The sequence below is a fragment of the Nematolebias whitei genome, chromosome 18 (genome assembly GCF_014905685.2).
Source record: "Nematolebias whitei isolate Nwh7 chromosome 18, NemWhi1, whole genome shotgun sequence".
Classification (NCBI taxonomy): domain Eukaryota; kingdom Metazoa; phylum Chordata; class Actinopteri; order Cyprinodontiformes; family Rivulidae; genus Nematolebias; species Nematolebias whitei.
The window spans coordinates 37867036-37882721 of record NC_056515.1 but is presented as its reverse complement, the minus strand read 5'-3'; the positions used below and the strand labels follow the sequence as shown (position 1 = coordinate 37882721).

At 43.3% G+C, this 15686-nt stretch overlaps 1 protein-coding gene across 1 annotated transcript in view; it reads left to right on the top strand.

Annotated features, from left to right (window-relative positions):
* Positions 1-15410, top strand: part of gsna (gelsolin a) — a 19616-nt gene extending 4206 nt beyond the window's left edge. Inside the window, exons 2-16 of the mRNA XM_037692162.1 lie at positions 4308-4508; positions 6324-6478; positions 6608-6769; positions 6934-7083; positions 7158-7247; positions 9065-9197; positions 9317-9621; positions 9953-10086; positions 10179-10269; positions 11669-11839; positions 12297-12471; positions 13330-13451; positions 13604-13681; positions 13785-13845; positions 14801-15410. Coding sequence (XP_037548090.1) covers positions 4313-4508; positions 6324-6478; positions 6608-6769; positions 6934-7083; positions 7158-7247; positions 9065-9197; positions 9317-9621; positions 9953-10086; positions 10179-10269; positions 11669-11839; positions 12297-12471; positions 13330-13451; positions 13604-13681; positions 13785-13845; positions 14801-14970 — 2193 coding nt within the window. The 5' untranslated portion in view covers positions 4308-4312 and the 3' untranslated portion in view covers positions 14971-15410. The remainder of the gene's footprint in view (positions 1-4307; positions 4509-6323; positions 6479-6607; positions 6770-6933; positions 7084-7157; positions 7248-9064; positions 9198-9316; positions 9622-9952; positions 10087-10178; positions 10270-11668; positions 11840-12296; positions 12472-13329; positions 13452-13603; positions 13682-13784; positions 13846-14800) is intronic.
* The last annotated feature ends 276 nt before the right edge of the window (positions 15411-15686 follow it).

The window sequence follows — 15686 nt, the reverse complement described above, 5'->3', positions numbered from 1 at the left end:
GGTACTGTTAGCAACATGGTACTGTTAGCAGCATGGTACTGTTAGCAACATGGTCCTGTTAGCAGCATGGTTCTGTCAGCAGTGTGGTTCTGTAAGCAGCCCGGTCCCGTTTGCAGCAGGCTGGAGCCTCAGCCAGAAAGGGGGCCCGAGAACTGAATCATGATGGCAAGGCAGCGACACACCAAAACTCCAAATGTGCATCACGGTCATACCTGAAGCGTCGGTGTGCAGTGTAGGCACAAAAAAATTCAAAGAAAATCAACAGGAACAAAGAAAGGGCGCGTCAAAGTGGCGCTCTCGTCAGTGATGCTTTACTGCAGCGCACGTGACGTCACTCGCTGAGTAACACTCCGGGTTAGAGTTGGGTGGTGGGTTAGAGTAACAACGCTGGGTTTGTCAGGTTAACATGTAAAATAAATGAGGTACCAACTTCCATTTTGGTGTGTGGCTGCGTCGAGGCATAAAATGGGTCATTATTAAAAATTAGGTTGCTGGGCCAAAATCCAAGATGGCTACCGCCACACATACGTAGATGTAAACAGACTACCCCTATTCTTTGAGGAAACTATGGTTACTACTTATTATATTGCTTAAAAGTTTCCTCAAACGATTGAGGTGGCAGCAGATTAATTGATGGTGGCCTAGGCCACCATTGGCCACCCCCTGGCTCCACCACTGCACCTGGTCGTAAATCCAATTGCTCCCTTCTTTAGTGTCCTATGTCATTTAAAAAACACTAACCCAGAGATTTATCCTCAAGCAGCCACACTCCTCACTGACAGGACACTTTTGAACTCACAGACAGCGACGGTTCCCGGAGGACAACAAAGAGACGTCTGCTGCTGGTGTCAGTAGAAGATGCCACGAGTACCGATTGGTTACTTTTAATCCTCAACGGACGTCCTGACTCATCAGAACAGGAAATAAACTGACAACTCTTGTTTAGATGGCCAAAAACGTACATCCAATCTCCTCCAGACGTATTTTACGCCCAGTTATAAATTCCTCAGAACCTAGTTCAAACCCAAGGCCAGGTCACCATTTCCTGTCAGGACCAAGTACAGACAGACAGCCCCTCCTACAGGCAGGAGTTCAGCTCACTGCCCCTCCCACCATGAACTCACTCATTTATAATCTTTTATTCTGTTAAAACACAACTTTTCCGTCACCTGATACTCGTGTTCTCAAATGCTGTATTAACCGTGTTTTCTTTTAGTTGCGAACGATCTCGTATCTTTATATTTTTCTTATAATCACAAGTTGTTTCAGATTCGTTCAGTAATTGAAGCTACGTTTTATAATTTATGAATGATTCACACTTCGCTCGCCTGGATCCGTATATAAACACTCTTCACAGAAACTAGAAACATTCGCTCTTCAGATCGCTCAGCGACGTCGACGCCTGTCCTCACAACGTTACGTCTGACATGTTGCCTCGAAGGTCGAGTTAGACGTCGTCTTGTGTCCGTCTGCAGGAAAACACGAGGGAGGCGCTTCTAGATTTGTGCACTCTGGAACCGGTTAAAACAAAAAAACACCTTCAACACCTTCAATGAGTTGATCCAGTATGCTGAACTCACATGCAAATCCCTCCTTCTCCCCTCTCTCCTGGTCTTGGTTGGTCTTCCATTAGTTAATGGTTGTTTTTATCCGTTGTTAGTCTTCTTCCAAGCCCAATTTGCTCTGATTTAATCTACCGTACTTTTCGCCGTATGTTACATATTTTTTGCATAAATTAGCATACCCTGCGACTTATACACCAAAGTGATGTATTTATGTTTTTTTTCCATATTTATAATCAATTTTTGGTTAAGATCTGACGATTTCATTCATTCCGACATGGAAAATACTGAACACTTCCATTTTTAGCCACTACAGGGCCCTGGACTTATATGGCAAGCCAAGTGCCTCATTAATAGGTAAAAGTGGCTATTAATGAGACGCTTGGCTTGCCATAGAAAGCCACCTTCGTCTCGCTCCAGAACTCCTGGAGCAAACGTCAAATCAGCTGCATTTCACCGCCCCGCCCAGGAGAAATGCAGCTGATTTGTCCGTTAAAGTTCATTTATTAAGGAAAAGTTGAACTGAAACACATGTTTCGCTATAATTTCAAGCAAACAAATAATTGTTTTTAAGTGTTAATCTTGTTAAATTCTTGTTAAAGTCCTTATCGTGGCCAACATTTGGCAGACAATCGATTTTTGGCACAACATGTTTCCGGGTTGTCGGCGGTGATGCGTAATAGATGCGACATGTTTATGAATTTTCCCACTTTATTAGACACATTTGGACTGATGCGACTTATACGGCGGTGCGACATGTTCAACCTTTATTTAAACAGGTTAATCCCATTGAGCCACAGCGACTCATTTTACAAGAGAGACATGAATTTTAACAGAGTGACGACAACAGTGGACAACTACAACAACAGACATTCACAAATGATGCATACAATTTGTTTAATTACAATTGAAAACAAAATGATAATTAAAAGGAAATGTAGTGAAAAAACAGCAAGATTATAAAGCTAATCTAGAAAACTAAAAACAGGAACATGTCTGCGTTGGTCCCTGCCAGGAGTCCAACAGATTCTTAAAGCCACTTAGAGAGGTCAAAGGTCAAGAGCTTCAGTTCTTTTTGTAAGATATTCCAGGAAACAGGAGCGGAGTAGGAGAAGGTCCTTTTGTCTAGTTCAGTCCTCACTGCGGGAACACTGCAGGTAATGATGTCCTGAGAGCGCACGCTGTAGCTGCACTCACGCAGAGACATGTAGGAGGAGATGTATGAAGGCAGCAGACCAAGAAGTGATTTAAAGATGAAAATGTACCAGTGAGAGAGTCTGCGTGAAGTTAATGGTGTCCAGTTAACCAGTGAATACTGGGTGCAGTGGTGGGTACGATAATCACAGCCAGTTATGAATCTTAGTGCACCGTGATAGACAGCATCCAACATCTGCAGCATCCAACATCTGCAGGGTTCTTGTAGGAGCGTTCATGTAAATAATGTCACCGTAATCAATGGAGGGAAGGAAAGTCACAGACACAAGGCGTTTCCTAACATTCAGGGTTAGACAGGATCTGTTTCTGAAAAAGAAACCCAGTTTAACTTCCAGTTTCTTTACCAAGTTTTCCACGTGGAGCTTAAAAGAGAGATGCGAGTCGACCAAGAGTACGGCGGCAAGTACGGTAATTTTTAGCCTCCCATAACTTTAGTTTGAATAAAAAGGACAATACTAAACCGCAAACTTTGCTAAACGTCTTGCAGGATGTTCAGATGGCCTCCTATGTCTCTATAACGTTTATAACGATAAAAAACAGAAACATTTGACCTTATAAGGGGTTGTTGCTAAAACAAACCTGCAGTTTTCCTGTCGAGCGCCCTAATTGATATAAAATGCGTCGGAGCGAGAGGAAACAGTATTCTGAAGCACTTCCTTCTTCCAGGGTCCGGAGCAGATTCCTGCTGTGACTGTGGGCAGAGAGCTGCCTGGAACGATGCTCGCTTCGTTCTGGCCACAGCGAGGACGGCTGCTCATCCAGTTTAAAACGGCATTCCTGTGGAAAACTGGAGCCTGCGTTCCTGTCTGAACTGGGCCATCCCTCGCTCTGCAACACTGAAACTTGAGATGTGCTGTGAGCAGCTCTGAAGCGATTAAGAGCAAAAAGAAAGCTTTTAAAAGTCAAAGTTTAAACGTCAAAGCCGTTCTGCACGTGGACAAACCGTTTCTGGACCTGGACTCGGCTGCATGACTTTCATAATCTAACTTTGTTGACGTACAGCGTGCAACACCAAAACTCCCTAAAGGATGGACTCAGCGGACTGCAGCTGTTGGCAACTAAAACTTGTGATTAAAAAAAGGCAAATCTGTTGCGTCGTCAATCAGTTCTGGTTGTTGGAAACCAGCGAGCCGTGCGGCCACGTTTTGAGTGAGCAATGAATCAAAATCTAGGTCGTGTAGACTAATCTGTGAGGTCTGCTAAGTTTTATACGAGTTAAATAAGAACTACTTCAGTAAACAGTCATGACATGTTGTCAGTATTCTGCGTCAAATGGTCTGTTTTGGTTTGTAACCATCACTAACAGTTCTCAGGATTTCCTCGTTCTGCCTAAAGAAGGAAACAGCCGGTGATTCATTGTCACGTGTATTAATAACTAACCGAAGCTCCAAACTTGATCTTTGCCTCCATGACAACAGCTGAGACCCGAAGGGAGTGGCTTTGTGTTTTCCAGAGCAAAAGGCTCACGGGCTGGGCGTCCCCCGTCTCCATTCCAGATCCACAACCCTCAGCTGTGCGATTTCTGTGCAGGCAGGATGGCAGCGCACCACCCAGAGTTCGAGCGGGCCGGTCAGACACCGGGTCTCCAGGTGTGGAGGGTGGAGAACTTTGACCTGGTGCCTGTTCCTGAGAACCTGCACGGGGGATTCTACACCGGAGACGCCTACCTCATCCTCAACACGATCAAGCAGCGCTCCGGGAACCTGCAGTACGACCTCCACTTCTGGCTGGGTGAGTCCGCGGAGACGAACGTCATCTCGCTGAGAAACACAAAAGTTACATTTTATGATCTATTGTTGTCATTTTTCTGTGGTCAGATGAGATGATGTTGGTTTTCCAGTGTGGCTACGGTCCTGTATGAGGTTCTGTAACTGGGAAGCTCCTTTAAAAGTATTCTCAGTGGTGCCGGTTTGCATGAAACTTTTAAAATCTAATTATTTCAGCAAAATATGTTTTTATAGTCCTTTTATAGCCAGCGTGTGAAAAGTGTCCGTTGGGAATAAAACATAAAATCAAAGTGTTTTTTCACATCTATTCAGTTTTTTTTTCTAACATCTAACTTCCACAGTTTTATTGTCAATGATTGGAGACATATTACGATTCTCTGTGGCAGCCAAAGCAACAATACACTGTAAACATTTGATTTCAGTTCTACCGTATTTTCCACCGTACACTTCGCACCGCCGTATAAGTTGCATCAATCCAAATATGTCTAATAAAGTGGAAAAAAACAAATAAGTCGCATCTATTATACGTCACTGCTGACAACCCGTAAACGTGAGCCGGTGTGCCAAAAAATTGATTGGCTGCTAAGTGGCGGCCACGGGGGCGTGCACGCGAGGACTTTAACAAGATGAACACATAAAAACAATTATTTGTTTGTGCGGCATCATATCAAAGGTGCGTCTCAGTTGAACTTCTCCTTAATAAATGCACTTTGACGTTCAAATCAGCTGCGTTTCTCCTGGGCGGCGCGACAAAATGCAGCTGATGTGACGTTTGCTCCAGGAGTTCTGGAGCGAGATGAAGGTGGCTTGGTACGGCAAGCCAAGCGTCTCATTAATAGCCACTTTTACCATTTAATGAGGCACTTGGCTTGCCATATGAGTCGAGCGCCCTCTAGTGGCTGAAAATGGTAGTGTTCAATATTTTCCACGTCAGAATGAATGAAATTGTCACGTCTCAGCCAAAAATTGGTTTATAAATATGGAAAAAAATAAAAAAATAAATCTCTTGGCTGTATAAGTCGTAAACATGCTAATTCATGCAAAAAGCTGCGACTTATATGGTACATTTAAACCGCGATCTCCCTAAATTACAGCCCGTCAGTAAAATGTACGAAAACTTTGCCGGTTTAAATATTCGGAAAATGATTTGTTGAATTTTATCGCTCCGTGTGTTTCGTCTGAATTTTACATTTTAGTTTAAAATTTTTGATATTCTTCTACTGTCTTCTACTTTTAATTTGTCACAATTTCAGATAAGATAAGATATTCACGTTTGACTGATCATTAAAACAGCTACCGGATAAACGAGACCTGGTTGATTCTGCTGACCTACAGTTTGTTTGACCAGTTTGCGTATCGTATTGTGTCTGTAGGATCTGACCCCTGGTGAGGCTACACATTGATTTTCTGAGCTACACACAAAACTGGTCTCTGTTTAGATGCAGTTACTTCCTCTTTCAGCTGCTTCCTTCATCCTTCTCTGTCTGTATTTCCTTTTTCATCCTTCCATGAACCTTTTCCTGTTGATGGGTTTCCTCTTTTTTAGCAGCTCCGAATACAACACCCTGTGTCCCCCCTCTGGACATGTCCAAACCATCTCAGCCCGAGTTGTCCCTCTGATGTACTCACTAACGCTGCCTTGTTCAAACTCCAACCTCTCCAGATTCTCTTCCACCTGCTCCCTACCCTCACTGCAGATCACATTGTTGTCTGTGAACATCGTAGTTCGTCAATGCACAGTGAAGTTACAGTGATAAAAAAACAAAACTAACAAAAAACAAGAATTATTAAGGAACGTGTCTTGCTTACCTTGGCACAGGGGATTTTTGCTCCCAGGATGAGAGCGGCTCGGCTGCCATCTTTACAGTCCAAATGGACGACTTCCTGGGGGGGAAACCTATCCAGTACCGTGAGGTGCAAGGACACGAGTCAAAAACTTTTCTGGGCTACTTCAAGTCTGGAATCAAATACATGGTAAGATGTCTAACCTATTTCTGTATTTAATTAGTTTTGACCTCATCATTGTGTCCGTCGAACGTCTAAACTTTCCATTAATGTCAATAAATAAGTGTGTCTCAGTGAAGTGTGGCGTTCGTCTTCCAGAAAGGAGGTGTGGCGTCTGGGTTCAAACACGTCGTCACCAACGAGGTGTCGGTGCAGCGCGTGCTGCAGATCAAAGGTCGTCGGGTTGTCCGGGCAACGGAGGTGGCAGTCAGCTGGGACAGCTTCAACCAAGGAGACTGCTTCATCCTGGACCTGGGAGATGTGAGTCAGACGGAGCAGATCATCATTAAATATACTGCACAACGGTTTTTAACAGCACACTGCACCAAAAGTCATTTAAGGGATCAAAAATAGTCATCTGAAGTTAATTAGCTTTTCCCTTCAGTCGTCTAATTTGCCGTCTGCTCCTCTTCCTCATCCCACAGGAGATTTATCAGTGGTGCGGCTCTCAGAGCAATCGCTTTGAGAAGCTCAAGGCTACTCAGGTCGCCAAGGGGATCCGTGACAACGAGCGCAGCGGGAGGGCCCGGGTGTACGTCTGCGACGAGGGCGTGGAGAGGGAGAAGATGCTGGAGGTGAGGCCAGGGAACCACGGGAACGAATCAACTCCCAAACTGAGACTTTTATTAAATCATCGCCTCCGTTACAGGTTTTAGGTCCCAAACCAGATCTGCCCGCAGGAGCCTCTGACGACGTCACAGCTGATGCTTCGAACAGGAAGAAGGCGAAACTCTACAAGGTGAGGGCGTGAACGTGGGATAAAAGCAGGATGTCTGACTCAAGTAATGTCTGTGATTTAATGCAGAGAGGCCATTTAATGCTTTGGCAGGAGTAAATATTTTAAATCAATATGGCAGAGAGGCAAGCCCAGGGAAAATGTTTCAGGTTTTTCAGCTCCATTAGTGAGCCCGACTGAAGATTTTTCAATCAACTGGAGGCAGTTGGTAATTTTTATTACGTTTTTGAAAGTTCATTAGATCTGAAAGAGTGAAAGTAGACCAAACCATGTACCGTATTTTTCGGCCTACTGTATAAGTCGCAGTTTTTTTGCATAATTTGCATGCCCTATGACTTATACGCCGAAACAACTTATTTATGGATTTTTTCCTCATATTTATAAAACAATTTTTGGTTGATATGTGACGTTTTCATTCATTCTGACATGGAAAATATTGAACACTACCATTTTCAGCCGCTAGATGGCACTCAAGTAGTATGGCATGCCGTTGTATCATGTAATAGATAAAAGTGGCTATTAATGACACAATCGGCTTGCCATATACTGCCACCTTCGTCCAGCTCACCTGGAGCAACTGTCAAACCAATTTGCTGCGCCGTCTCGGCGAAATGCAGCTGATTTGACCATCAAAGTGCATTTAACAGATAATTGTTTAGGTGCTTATCTTGTTACATTTTGAAGAAATGCACAGTGACTCATCGCGTGCTTCCACGAAACGGGTTTTGAAATGCAACTGATTTGACCGTCAAAGTGCATTTATTAATAAAAAGTTCAAATGTGACACACATTTGCTATAATTTCGAGCGAACAAATTATTGATTTTAAGTGTTAATCTTGTTAAATTCTTGTTAAAGTACTCACGTGCACGCTCCCGCGGCCACCATTTGGCAGCCAATCGATTTTTGGCACAACACCGGCCCACATTTCCGGGTTGCCAGTGGTGACGCATAAAAGATGTGACATGTACGGTGGAAAATACGGTATATTTTGTTTTAGGCCAGCAGTTACAAGAAATCATCTGATGTTTTTAGGACCCGATTGAACCTGAAAAAATGTGTATATTTTACCAAAAACTCCAAATATTTTAAAATGTACTTTTTTCTTTGTTCATTTTCTTGGTTCATACACATCTGCTGTTTTCACCAAAACTCAAAAGCCAATAAAAGCTGTGATATTATAAAAACTCTTAAAATATGGGATTTTTATGTACAATTGAGTGTCGTCTGCATACAGTAGAAGGGAATAGAGAACATTATACCACACTTCTCCTTTTTATAGTTTCTAATATTGTTTTATGATTAAACGAGTAATAAAATCCAAACGCTCTTCTGTTTTTTATGTCATGTAAACTGTTTTACACACATCTCATATATCATGTAGTGAAATATTAAACAGGGTTGTGTGACCAGTTTTTCATCTGTATATTTAAAATACATCTTGTAATAAATTAACTTGCTTAAAATGGCTTTTTTCAGGTAGTAACTCAAACTTTAGTGTTAAAAATTTATTTAATGACACGCCAAGCCTCATTGGTGCTTTTACTTAGTGCGGTCATTCTAAAACAAGCTTTGCATCAACTGAAATATACACAAATAGCAGTAAAAACCCTTGTGTTACTTTTTCTGCACATACTGTTTGTAACTGATACAGTAAATCAAAGATCAAAAATGAAAATCTAGACGATGGTATGGATAATCTAATTTTAAAAGTAAAAAAAAAAAACAATCTAAAGAAGCAGAACTTAATTTAAGGATTAATCTAAGTGACACTTCGAGCCTCTAACTTAGAGCTGACACCTCCTGCTTTCACTCCTGCAGGTTTCCAACGCCGGTGGAGGCATGACCATTGCTCTGGTGGCAGCCGAGAACCCGTTTGCCCAGAGCGCCCTGGAGTCTGGCGATTGCTTCATTCTGGACCACGGCTCAGACGGAAAAATCTTTGTCTGGAAAGGTCAGTACCGACTGATGCAGTGCCTAAATCTAACAAGCACCGGCTAAAATGATTATTTCTCACATCTATTGTTGAAGTCAGACGGGCAGCTTGAGCGTGATTCGCTCTTTTCTCCACAGGCAAAGACGCCAACATGGACGAGCGAAAGGCGGCGATGAAGGCGGCCGATGAGTTCATCAAGAAAATGGGTTATCCCAAGCACACGTCGGTGCAGATCCTGCCGGAGATGGGCGAGACGCCGCTCTTCAAGCAGTTCTTCAAAAACTGGCGGGATAAAGACCAGACAGAAGGCCTGGGCGTGGCCTACATCGCCAACAGCATCGCCAAGATTGAGAAGGTGCCTTTCGATGCCGCCAGCCTTCACGAGTCCCCCGCCATGGCGGCCCAGCACGGCATGGTTGATGATGGCAGCGGAGAGAAACAGGTGAGAGTGGACTGGTTACAGAAGTTGTCAGGGTGGTTACGTCTCAGAGAGACAACGCCACAAAAAGACCAATCTGTTCTGCAAGTTTAAGACCAAGTTAAGAGATAAAACAGTTGCTTATACTGTATATATTGCAGGGAGTTGAACACTCGTATTACTTGAGGAAATAAACTGTTGCGCAACCTGACACTTCTTAGTTTGAGGGTAAACTTGTTGTAATTCATCTTGTATGAAATGTACATAAAGAGTCTTCTTGCCTGTGAAAAGATGGTTTTGCAGATTCTGGCTGTTCTTGATTTAATGGAGTGACATTTGTTCCTGACCAACGTAGATCTGGCGCATTGAGGCATCGGACAAGGTCCTGGTGGATCCATCCACGCATGGACAGTTCTACGGAGGAGACAGTTACATCATCTTGTATAACTACAGTCATGGAGGACGTCAAGGACACATCATTTACATGTGGTGAGACGACGACCTCAACTTTGGTCCAAACGAGGCAGCGGTTTGTCAGAACTGCAACAGTCGTTGAATTTCCAAGATCTAATTTTCGTCAGGCAGGGAATGGACTCCAGTCAGGATGAGATCGGGGCCTGTGCGATTCTTGGCGCCCAGCTGGACGAGGAGCTCGGCGGTGGTCCTGTGCAGGTACACCACGTCGCGTTCAACTTTTTGTTTCCCTAAACTTACATTCATAATTTCATCTCTCCTGGCTTACTCAGTGCAGTCTTTGCATCCTTTTCCCCTTTTTTTAATCCTTTTCCTCATCGTTGTCCCACTGCTGCTTCTCTCCTCTTCGGTTGCTGGTCCTTTCTGGCTCCTCAGGTTGTTGGTGCTCCTATAACCACTCAGGTATTTCCCTTCCCTCTTCCTTTGGTCTGGCAAAATGTGACTTTTCCTGAGCTACAGATGAAACAAGGCAACAAGGACAACACTTTATCTCAAGCTAGATGCAGTCAGTTGGGGTATAAAAGAGCGTGACAGTGAATTAACTCAGTCAAACGCCCACCAGCCCCGTTTCCAAACTCTGAACTAAAATTACAACGACTGAGCCTGGCAGGGATTATTACAAGACACCACATCTTTAATCAGAAAAAGTCACAGCGGCTCTGAACTCATAGGAGTCTATTTCTTTTTGCATGCCCCCGCTTTGCATCTCCAACATTTTTGTTCGAGTTTTGTTTTTTTTCCTTTTGCAAGACTGCATCTTTGCACTGCAATCCATTGATGAACAAAATCCATATTTAAAATGAACATTTCACTTTTTCATTCGACAACAGCTCTCGTGCAAACGTCACGTTTGTTTTCACAGTCTATCCAATTAAAGTAGAATTAACCTGGAAAAGACCGGGAGTTCATTTATTGAATTTAAATCCACTTTATGGTACAAAACTTGATTTTCTGCATATATATATCTAACAAAATGCACGAGCAGTATAAACCTGCTTTTTTTTTTAACAAATAAGAACATCTCAGATTTTAGTTTTACTTCCAATTTTGGCACAACTGTTTTCAAATAAATATATTACAAAATGTGGGAATAAACGTTCCGTTTTATTTATTTACATTTTATTCCTTCCTGACACCGTGTCTGGATCCAACAAAGAGTCGACACCAAACGTGAAACTCTGCCAACGGCGGCGACGAGCCACAAACGTGTCAAATATTTGATCAAACCGAGGAACAGAAGCTATTGTGTCGCTCTTATCCGTAAAGTTTCCTGTTATGAACGAGCCCGTCCTCTACGACTTAACTCAAACTCATCTGTAAATATTGATTCTTCTTCTTTCTGCTCGTGCACACTCAGGATCCGCATCGTCTGCCTTGTTGAGCATGAGAGACTCAGAAAATCCAAACAAAAATACCCGTAAGGTCACGTTTAACATGCGAAACTTCATTTAACATTTATCAAATATTTTATGGCTCGACTCTTTGCTGCCATCTTGTGTTGGTTGATATAATTGCACCTTAATCCGAATTTGATGAGACAGAGGAACGCGCTGCTTTTACTGGATTGCACCACTTCAGTTTGATGTTTGTGCACCAGGTGAGGGTGGTGCAGGGGAAGGAACCGGCCCACCTGATGAGTCTGTTCGGGGGACAGCCCATGGTGGTGTACAAGGGAGGAACGTCCAGGGAGGGAGGTCAGTCCTCTCCCGCAGACGTCCGTCTCTTCCAGGTGCGCTCCAACTCCGCAGGGAACACCAGAGCCGTGGAGGTAAGAAAACGTTCACTTTCTCATTTCAGCGATGACAAGATTTGTGTGCTTTTATCACCATCGTTGAAACTATGTATCCCATGAAGACCGGCGCCAACAAGTGTCGTCTGCTCAGCCAGACGCCCGGTTCCTTTGCGCCTCCGAGCAGATTAGAAACACGCTTGTGAGCGTTGCGCCAAGAGACTCGAGACAGTTTATTCAGAGGGCCGCCGCTCTGCTGCAGGACGCCTAAATCTTCTAGATCTGAATTAATCCGCTGCTGAAAATAGTCCCTCAACACCATTTGCTCATGTTTGAGAGAGGATTGACGGCGTGGTTTTTGGAGTCGGGGACCGTTCTGTCCTCTCGGATCTAAAACTCCACGTCTATTAGAAGAACGTGAACATTCTGGTCTTCAAGGATTGGCTCGGTGGAAAGGACCCTAGGAAAGTGTTACAGTGCTTCTGTGTTCCTGCAGGTCGATGCGGCGGCGTCCAACCTGAACTCCAACGACGCTTTTGTGCTCGTCACCCCTGACGGCGCCTTCCTGTGGGTGGGAGTGGGCGCCAGCGACACGGAAAAGCAGGGAGCCCAGCAGCTGTGTGACATTCTGGGAGTGTCGGCCTCCGAGCTGTCTGAGGGAGGAGAAACTGGTGAGCGAACACGACCCGTTTCCTTTACCCGCGTCTCCTCTCCGCTTCACGCCAGCAGTCGCTGCACGAGAGGCGGGCGACGCCCTGGACAGGTCACGAGTCCATCGCAGGGTCGCACCGACCACCATCACGCTCCCACTCACACGTTGGGACAATTTAGTTACCGATCAACCCAACATGAAGGTTTTGGTCGAGTACTCGGAGGAAACTCGCATGTACGGATGCCGGGAGACGATCGAGCGAACTCGCCGAGAGGCGACGGCTCCAACGAAAGTTTTGGCTAGCGTTTGCTACCTTTAGCTTACCATAGCTGTACCGTGCTGCTCTCACATGAAATACGCTCGATTTTGTTGCACTTTACTCAAACCAAATATTCTTTTAAACACTCAGGATCATAAACTCTATCTGGCAACCCAAAGCCCTATGCTATTTTTAGTTTTTAATTAGTCCTGCTACATTTTGCCTTTATCTAGCTTTTTGTTGTTTATAGCAATTGTTTAGCTCTCTTTACCTTTTAGCCAGTGTTTAGCTTCTTTAGGCTCCAGTTACTTTTAGCTGACCGCTGCTCCACCGTGCTGCCCTCACATCAAATGTTTTTTTTTGTGTTTTAGAGTCAAACGGAAACACAATATTTTATTTAATCACTCAGAATCATGTCTGAAAAGTTGATAATACCCCCCCCCACACACTCAAGTCCCAGTTCATCGTTTTAGTCCATTTCATTTGTTTTCCATTTAACATATCTTTTAAGCATGCTATAGGAATAAAACGATACTGACCCAGATTTCCAGGTAAACTCGTCGCCTCTCCTTAAATCCCCAAACAAGAAAAGTTGAAGTTTCTCTCTCGTCGTTGCAGATCAGTTCTGGGGGCCTCTGGGAGGTCAAGCAGAATATCGCACCTCCACCAGACTCAAGGACAAGATGGACGCTCACCCGCCGCGACTCTTCGCCTGCTCCAACAAGACCGGGAACTTTATCGTAAGTTTGATGACGTCGCCTCTCGGCCAGCGAGAACATCGTAGTCCTAACGAGCCTATTTAGCTTTAGCGCCCTCTCCTGGTGTATCGGGGGATTGCATCCAAAACGCACGGTTTCCACGACCGAACAAATGTTTTTACCGTTCGTCTCAGATTGAGGAGGTGCCCGGGGAGATGACCCAAGACGACCTTGCCACAGATGATGTAATGATCCTCGACACCTGGGAGCAGGTAAACCGAAGCACATCACGGCTGCTTCAATTTTATTGGAATAAATCAGAAGAAATGTTTAAAACTAAATAATCTAAGTCAATGAACCCTTTTCGCCCTGTAGGTGTTTGTCTGGATTGGAAACGAAGCCCAGGAGGAGGAGAAAACTGAAGCCATGGCGTCTGGTAATATTATTTAACATTAGCGGCCGGGTTATTCAGCATTTAACTTTTATTTTCCCGTCTTTTAATTTATCTGTATTTTAGCTGTTCACATGTTTCAGCTACTTTACTACTTTCGGTCTTTTTAGTTTTTAGTTACTGTTCTGCAAATTTAGGTTTTTGGATAACCTTTAGCTACTTTTAACTTTTAGGTACCATTCTGCTACATTTAGCTCCTATACAACGTTTGCTACTTTTAGCTTCTAGCTAGCCTTTTGCAGCTTTTAGCTAGTCTTTCGTTTTTAGCTAGCTTTTTGTTGTTTTTAGTGTTTTCCTCCTTTTACCTTTTTGCTGCTTTTAGGCAGCGTTTAGCTACTTTAGCTAAATTTAAAAATATTTAGTTATCATTAACTACTTTTAGCTAGCCTTTTGATTTTTGCTTCGACAACATCGTGCTGCTTTAAGTTCGTGTTTTGTGTTTAGCTTCTAGCTAATTTTTGCTGCTTTTAGCATTTTACTGATTTATTTTTTTCAATGTTTTTTATCTTGTGTTGTTTTTAGCTTTTAGCAAACCTTTCACTACTTTTAACTAACATTTTGTTTGTAGCTAGTGTTTTCCTCCTTCTACCCTTTTTGCTAACATTTAGCTGCTTTTTGGCAGTGTTTAGCTACTTTAAATAAAAAAAATTAGTTAACGTTTGCTACTTTTAGCTAGTTTAGTTTCTTTTAGCCAACCCTTTGCTGCTTTTAGTAGTTTACTACTTTAGGGTTTAAGCTAAATTTTAAAGTTTTTAGCTAGTTCTTTGTCTTTTAGCAAACCTGTCACTACTTTTAACATTTAGCTGCTTTTAGCATGCATGCTTTTACTAGCTTTTAGCTAGTGTTTTGCTTCTTTTAGTTGCAACAACATGGCTTTAGCTCCTTCAGCGTTCTCTCTGCATCAGTTTGGGCGACTCATTTTTTCGCTCGTCTTCCTCAGCGGTCCGTTACATCGAGACCGACCCGGCCAGCAGAGACCCCAGAACGCCCGTGGTCAGAATCAAGCAGGGCTTCGAGCCGCCCACGTTCACCGGCTGGTTCCTGGGCTGGGACCACGACTACTGGACCAGCGACCCCCTGGAGCGTGCCATGGCAGAACTGTCTGTCTGAGCGGCGCCCCCATCCACCTTGACCTTTGACCTTTCTGCTGTTCTGCTAGCACTGCGCTACAAATGCCAAGATGTTTTTTTAGCTGCCAACACAACTGTCAAAAGTTTTTTAATCAAATGTTTTGCCTCCAAGCGCCGTGCCTTCACGTGTTTCACAGATAAATACGGTTTCTGTTGTTTTGCACTAAATATATTTTAAAACGTTGAATTCTTTGAAGAGTTTTCTAACTTTGTTGAAAAAGTAAAACTGATTTATAAACCATAAAAGCAAAACCACAGTAAACAAGGAAAACATTTAATTTAGTTTACGTTCCATTTTTAAAGGTACAGCTCCAGGTAGAAGTTCTGTTTACCTTTTTAGTGTATTTATTTTTTAACAACCAACCATGGCAGGAACTCCTTCTTCTAGTTTTAGTTGTAACTCAACGCCTTGCTGCTTCACAGACCAGCTGTTCTCTGATAATTGTTTTTATTTGAATTAAATCAGATTAAACATTCGTTGTGGTTTCATTCTCCTCTTTCTCTCACCAGTTACGACCTGGAAAAAATAAAGCTGTAAACTTGTGGATAACATTTTTATTTCAAGTCAACATATTTGAATTAAAGCTAAAAGTTAAAACGAGCATCAACTCTGAACACGGCTTCAAACATCAACAACGTAAGAAAACAAAAGTCGGCCATTTTCCTTCGACGGTAAAGAAGTAAAAAAATAAAACG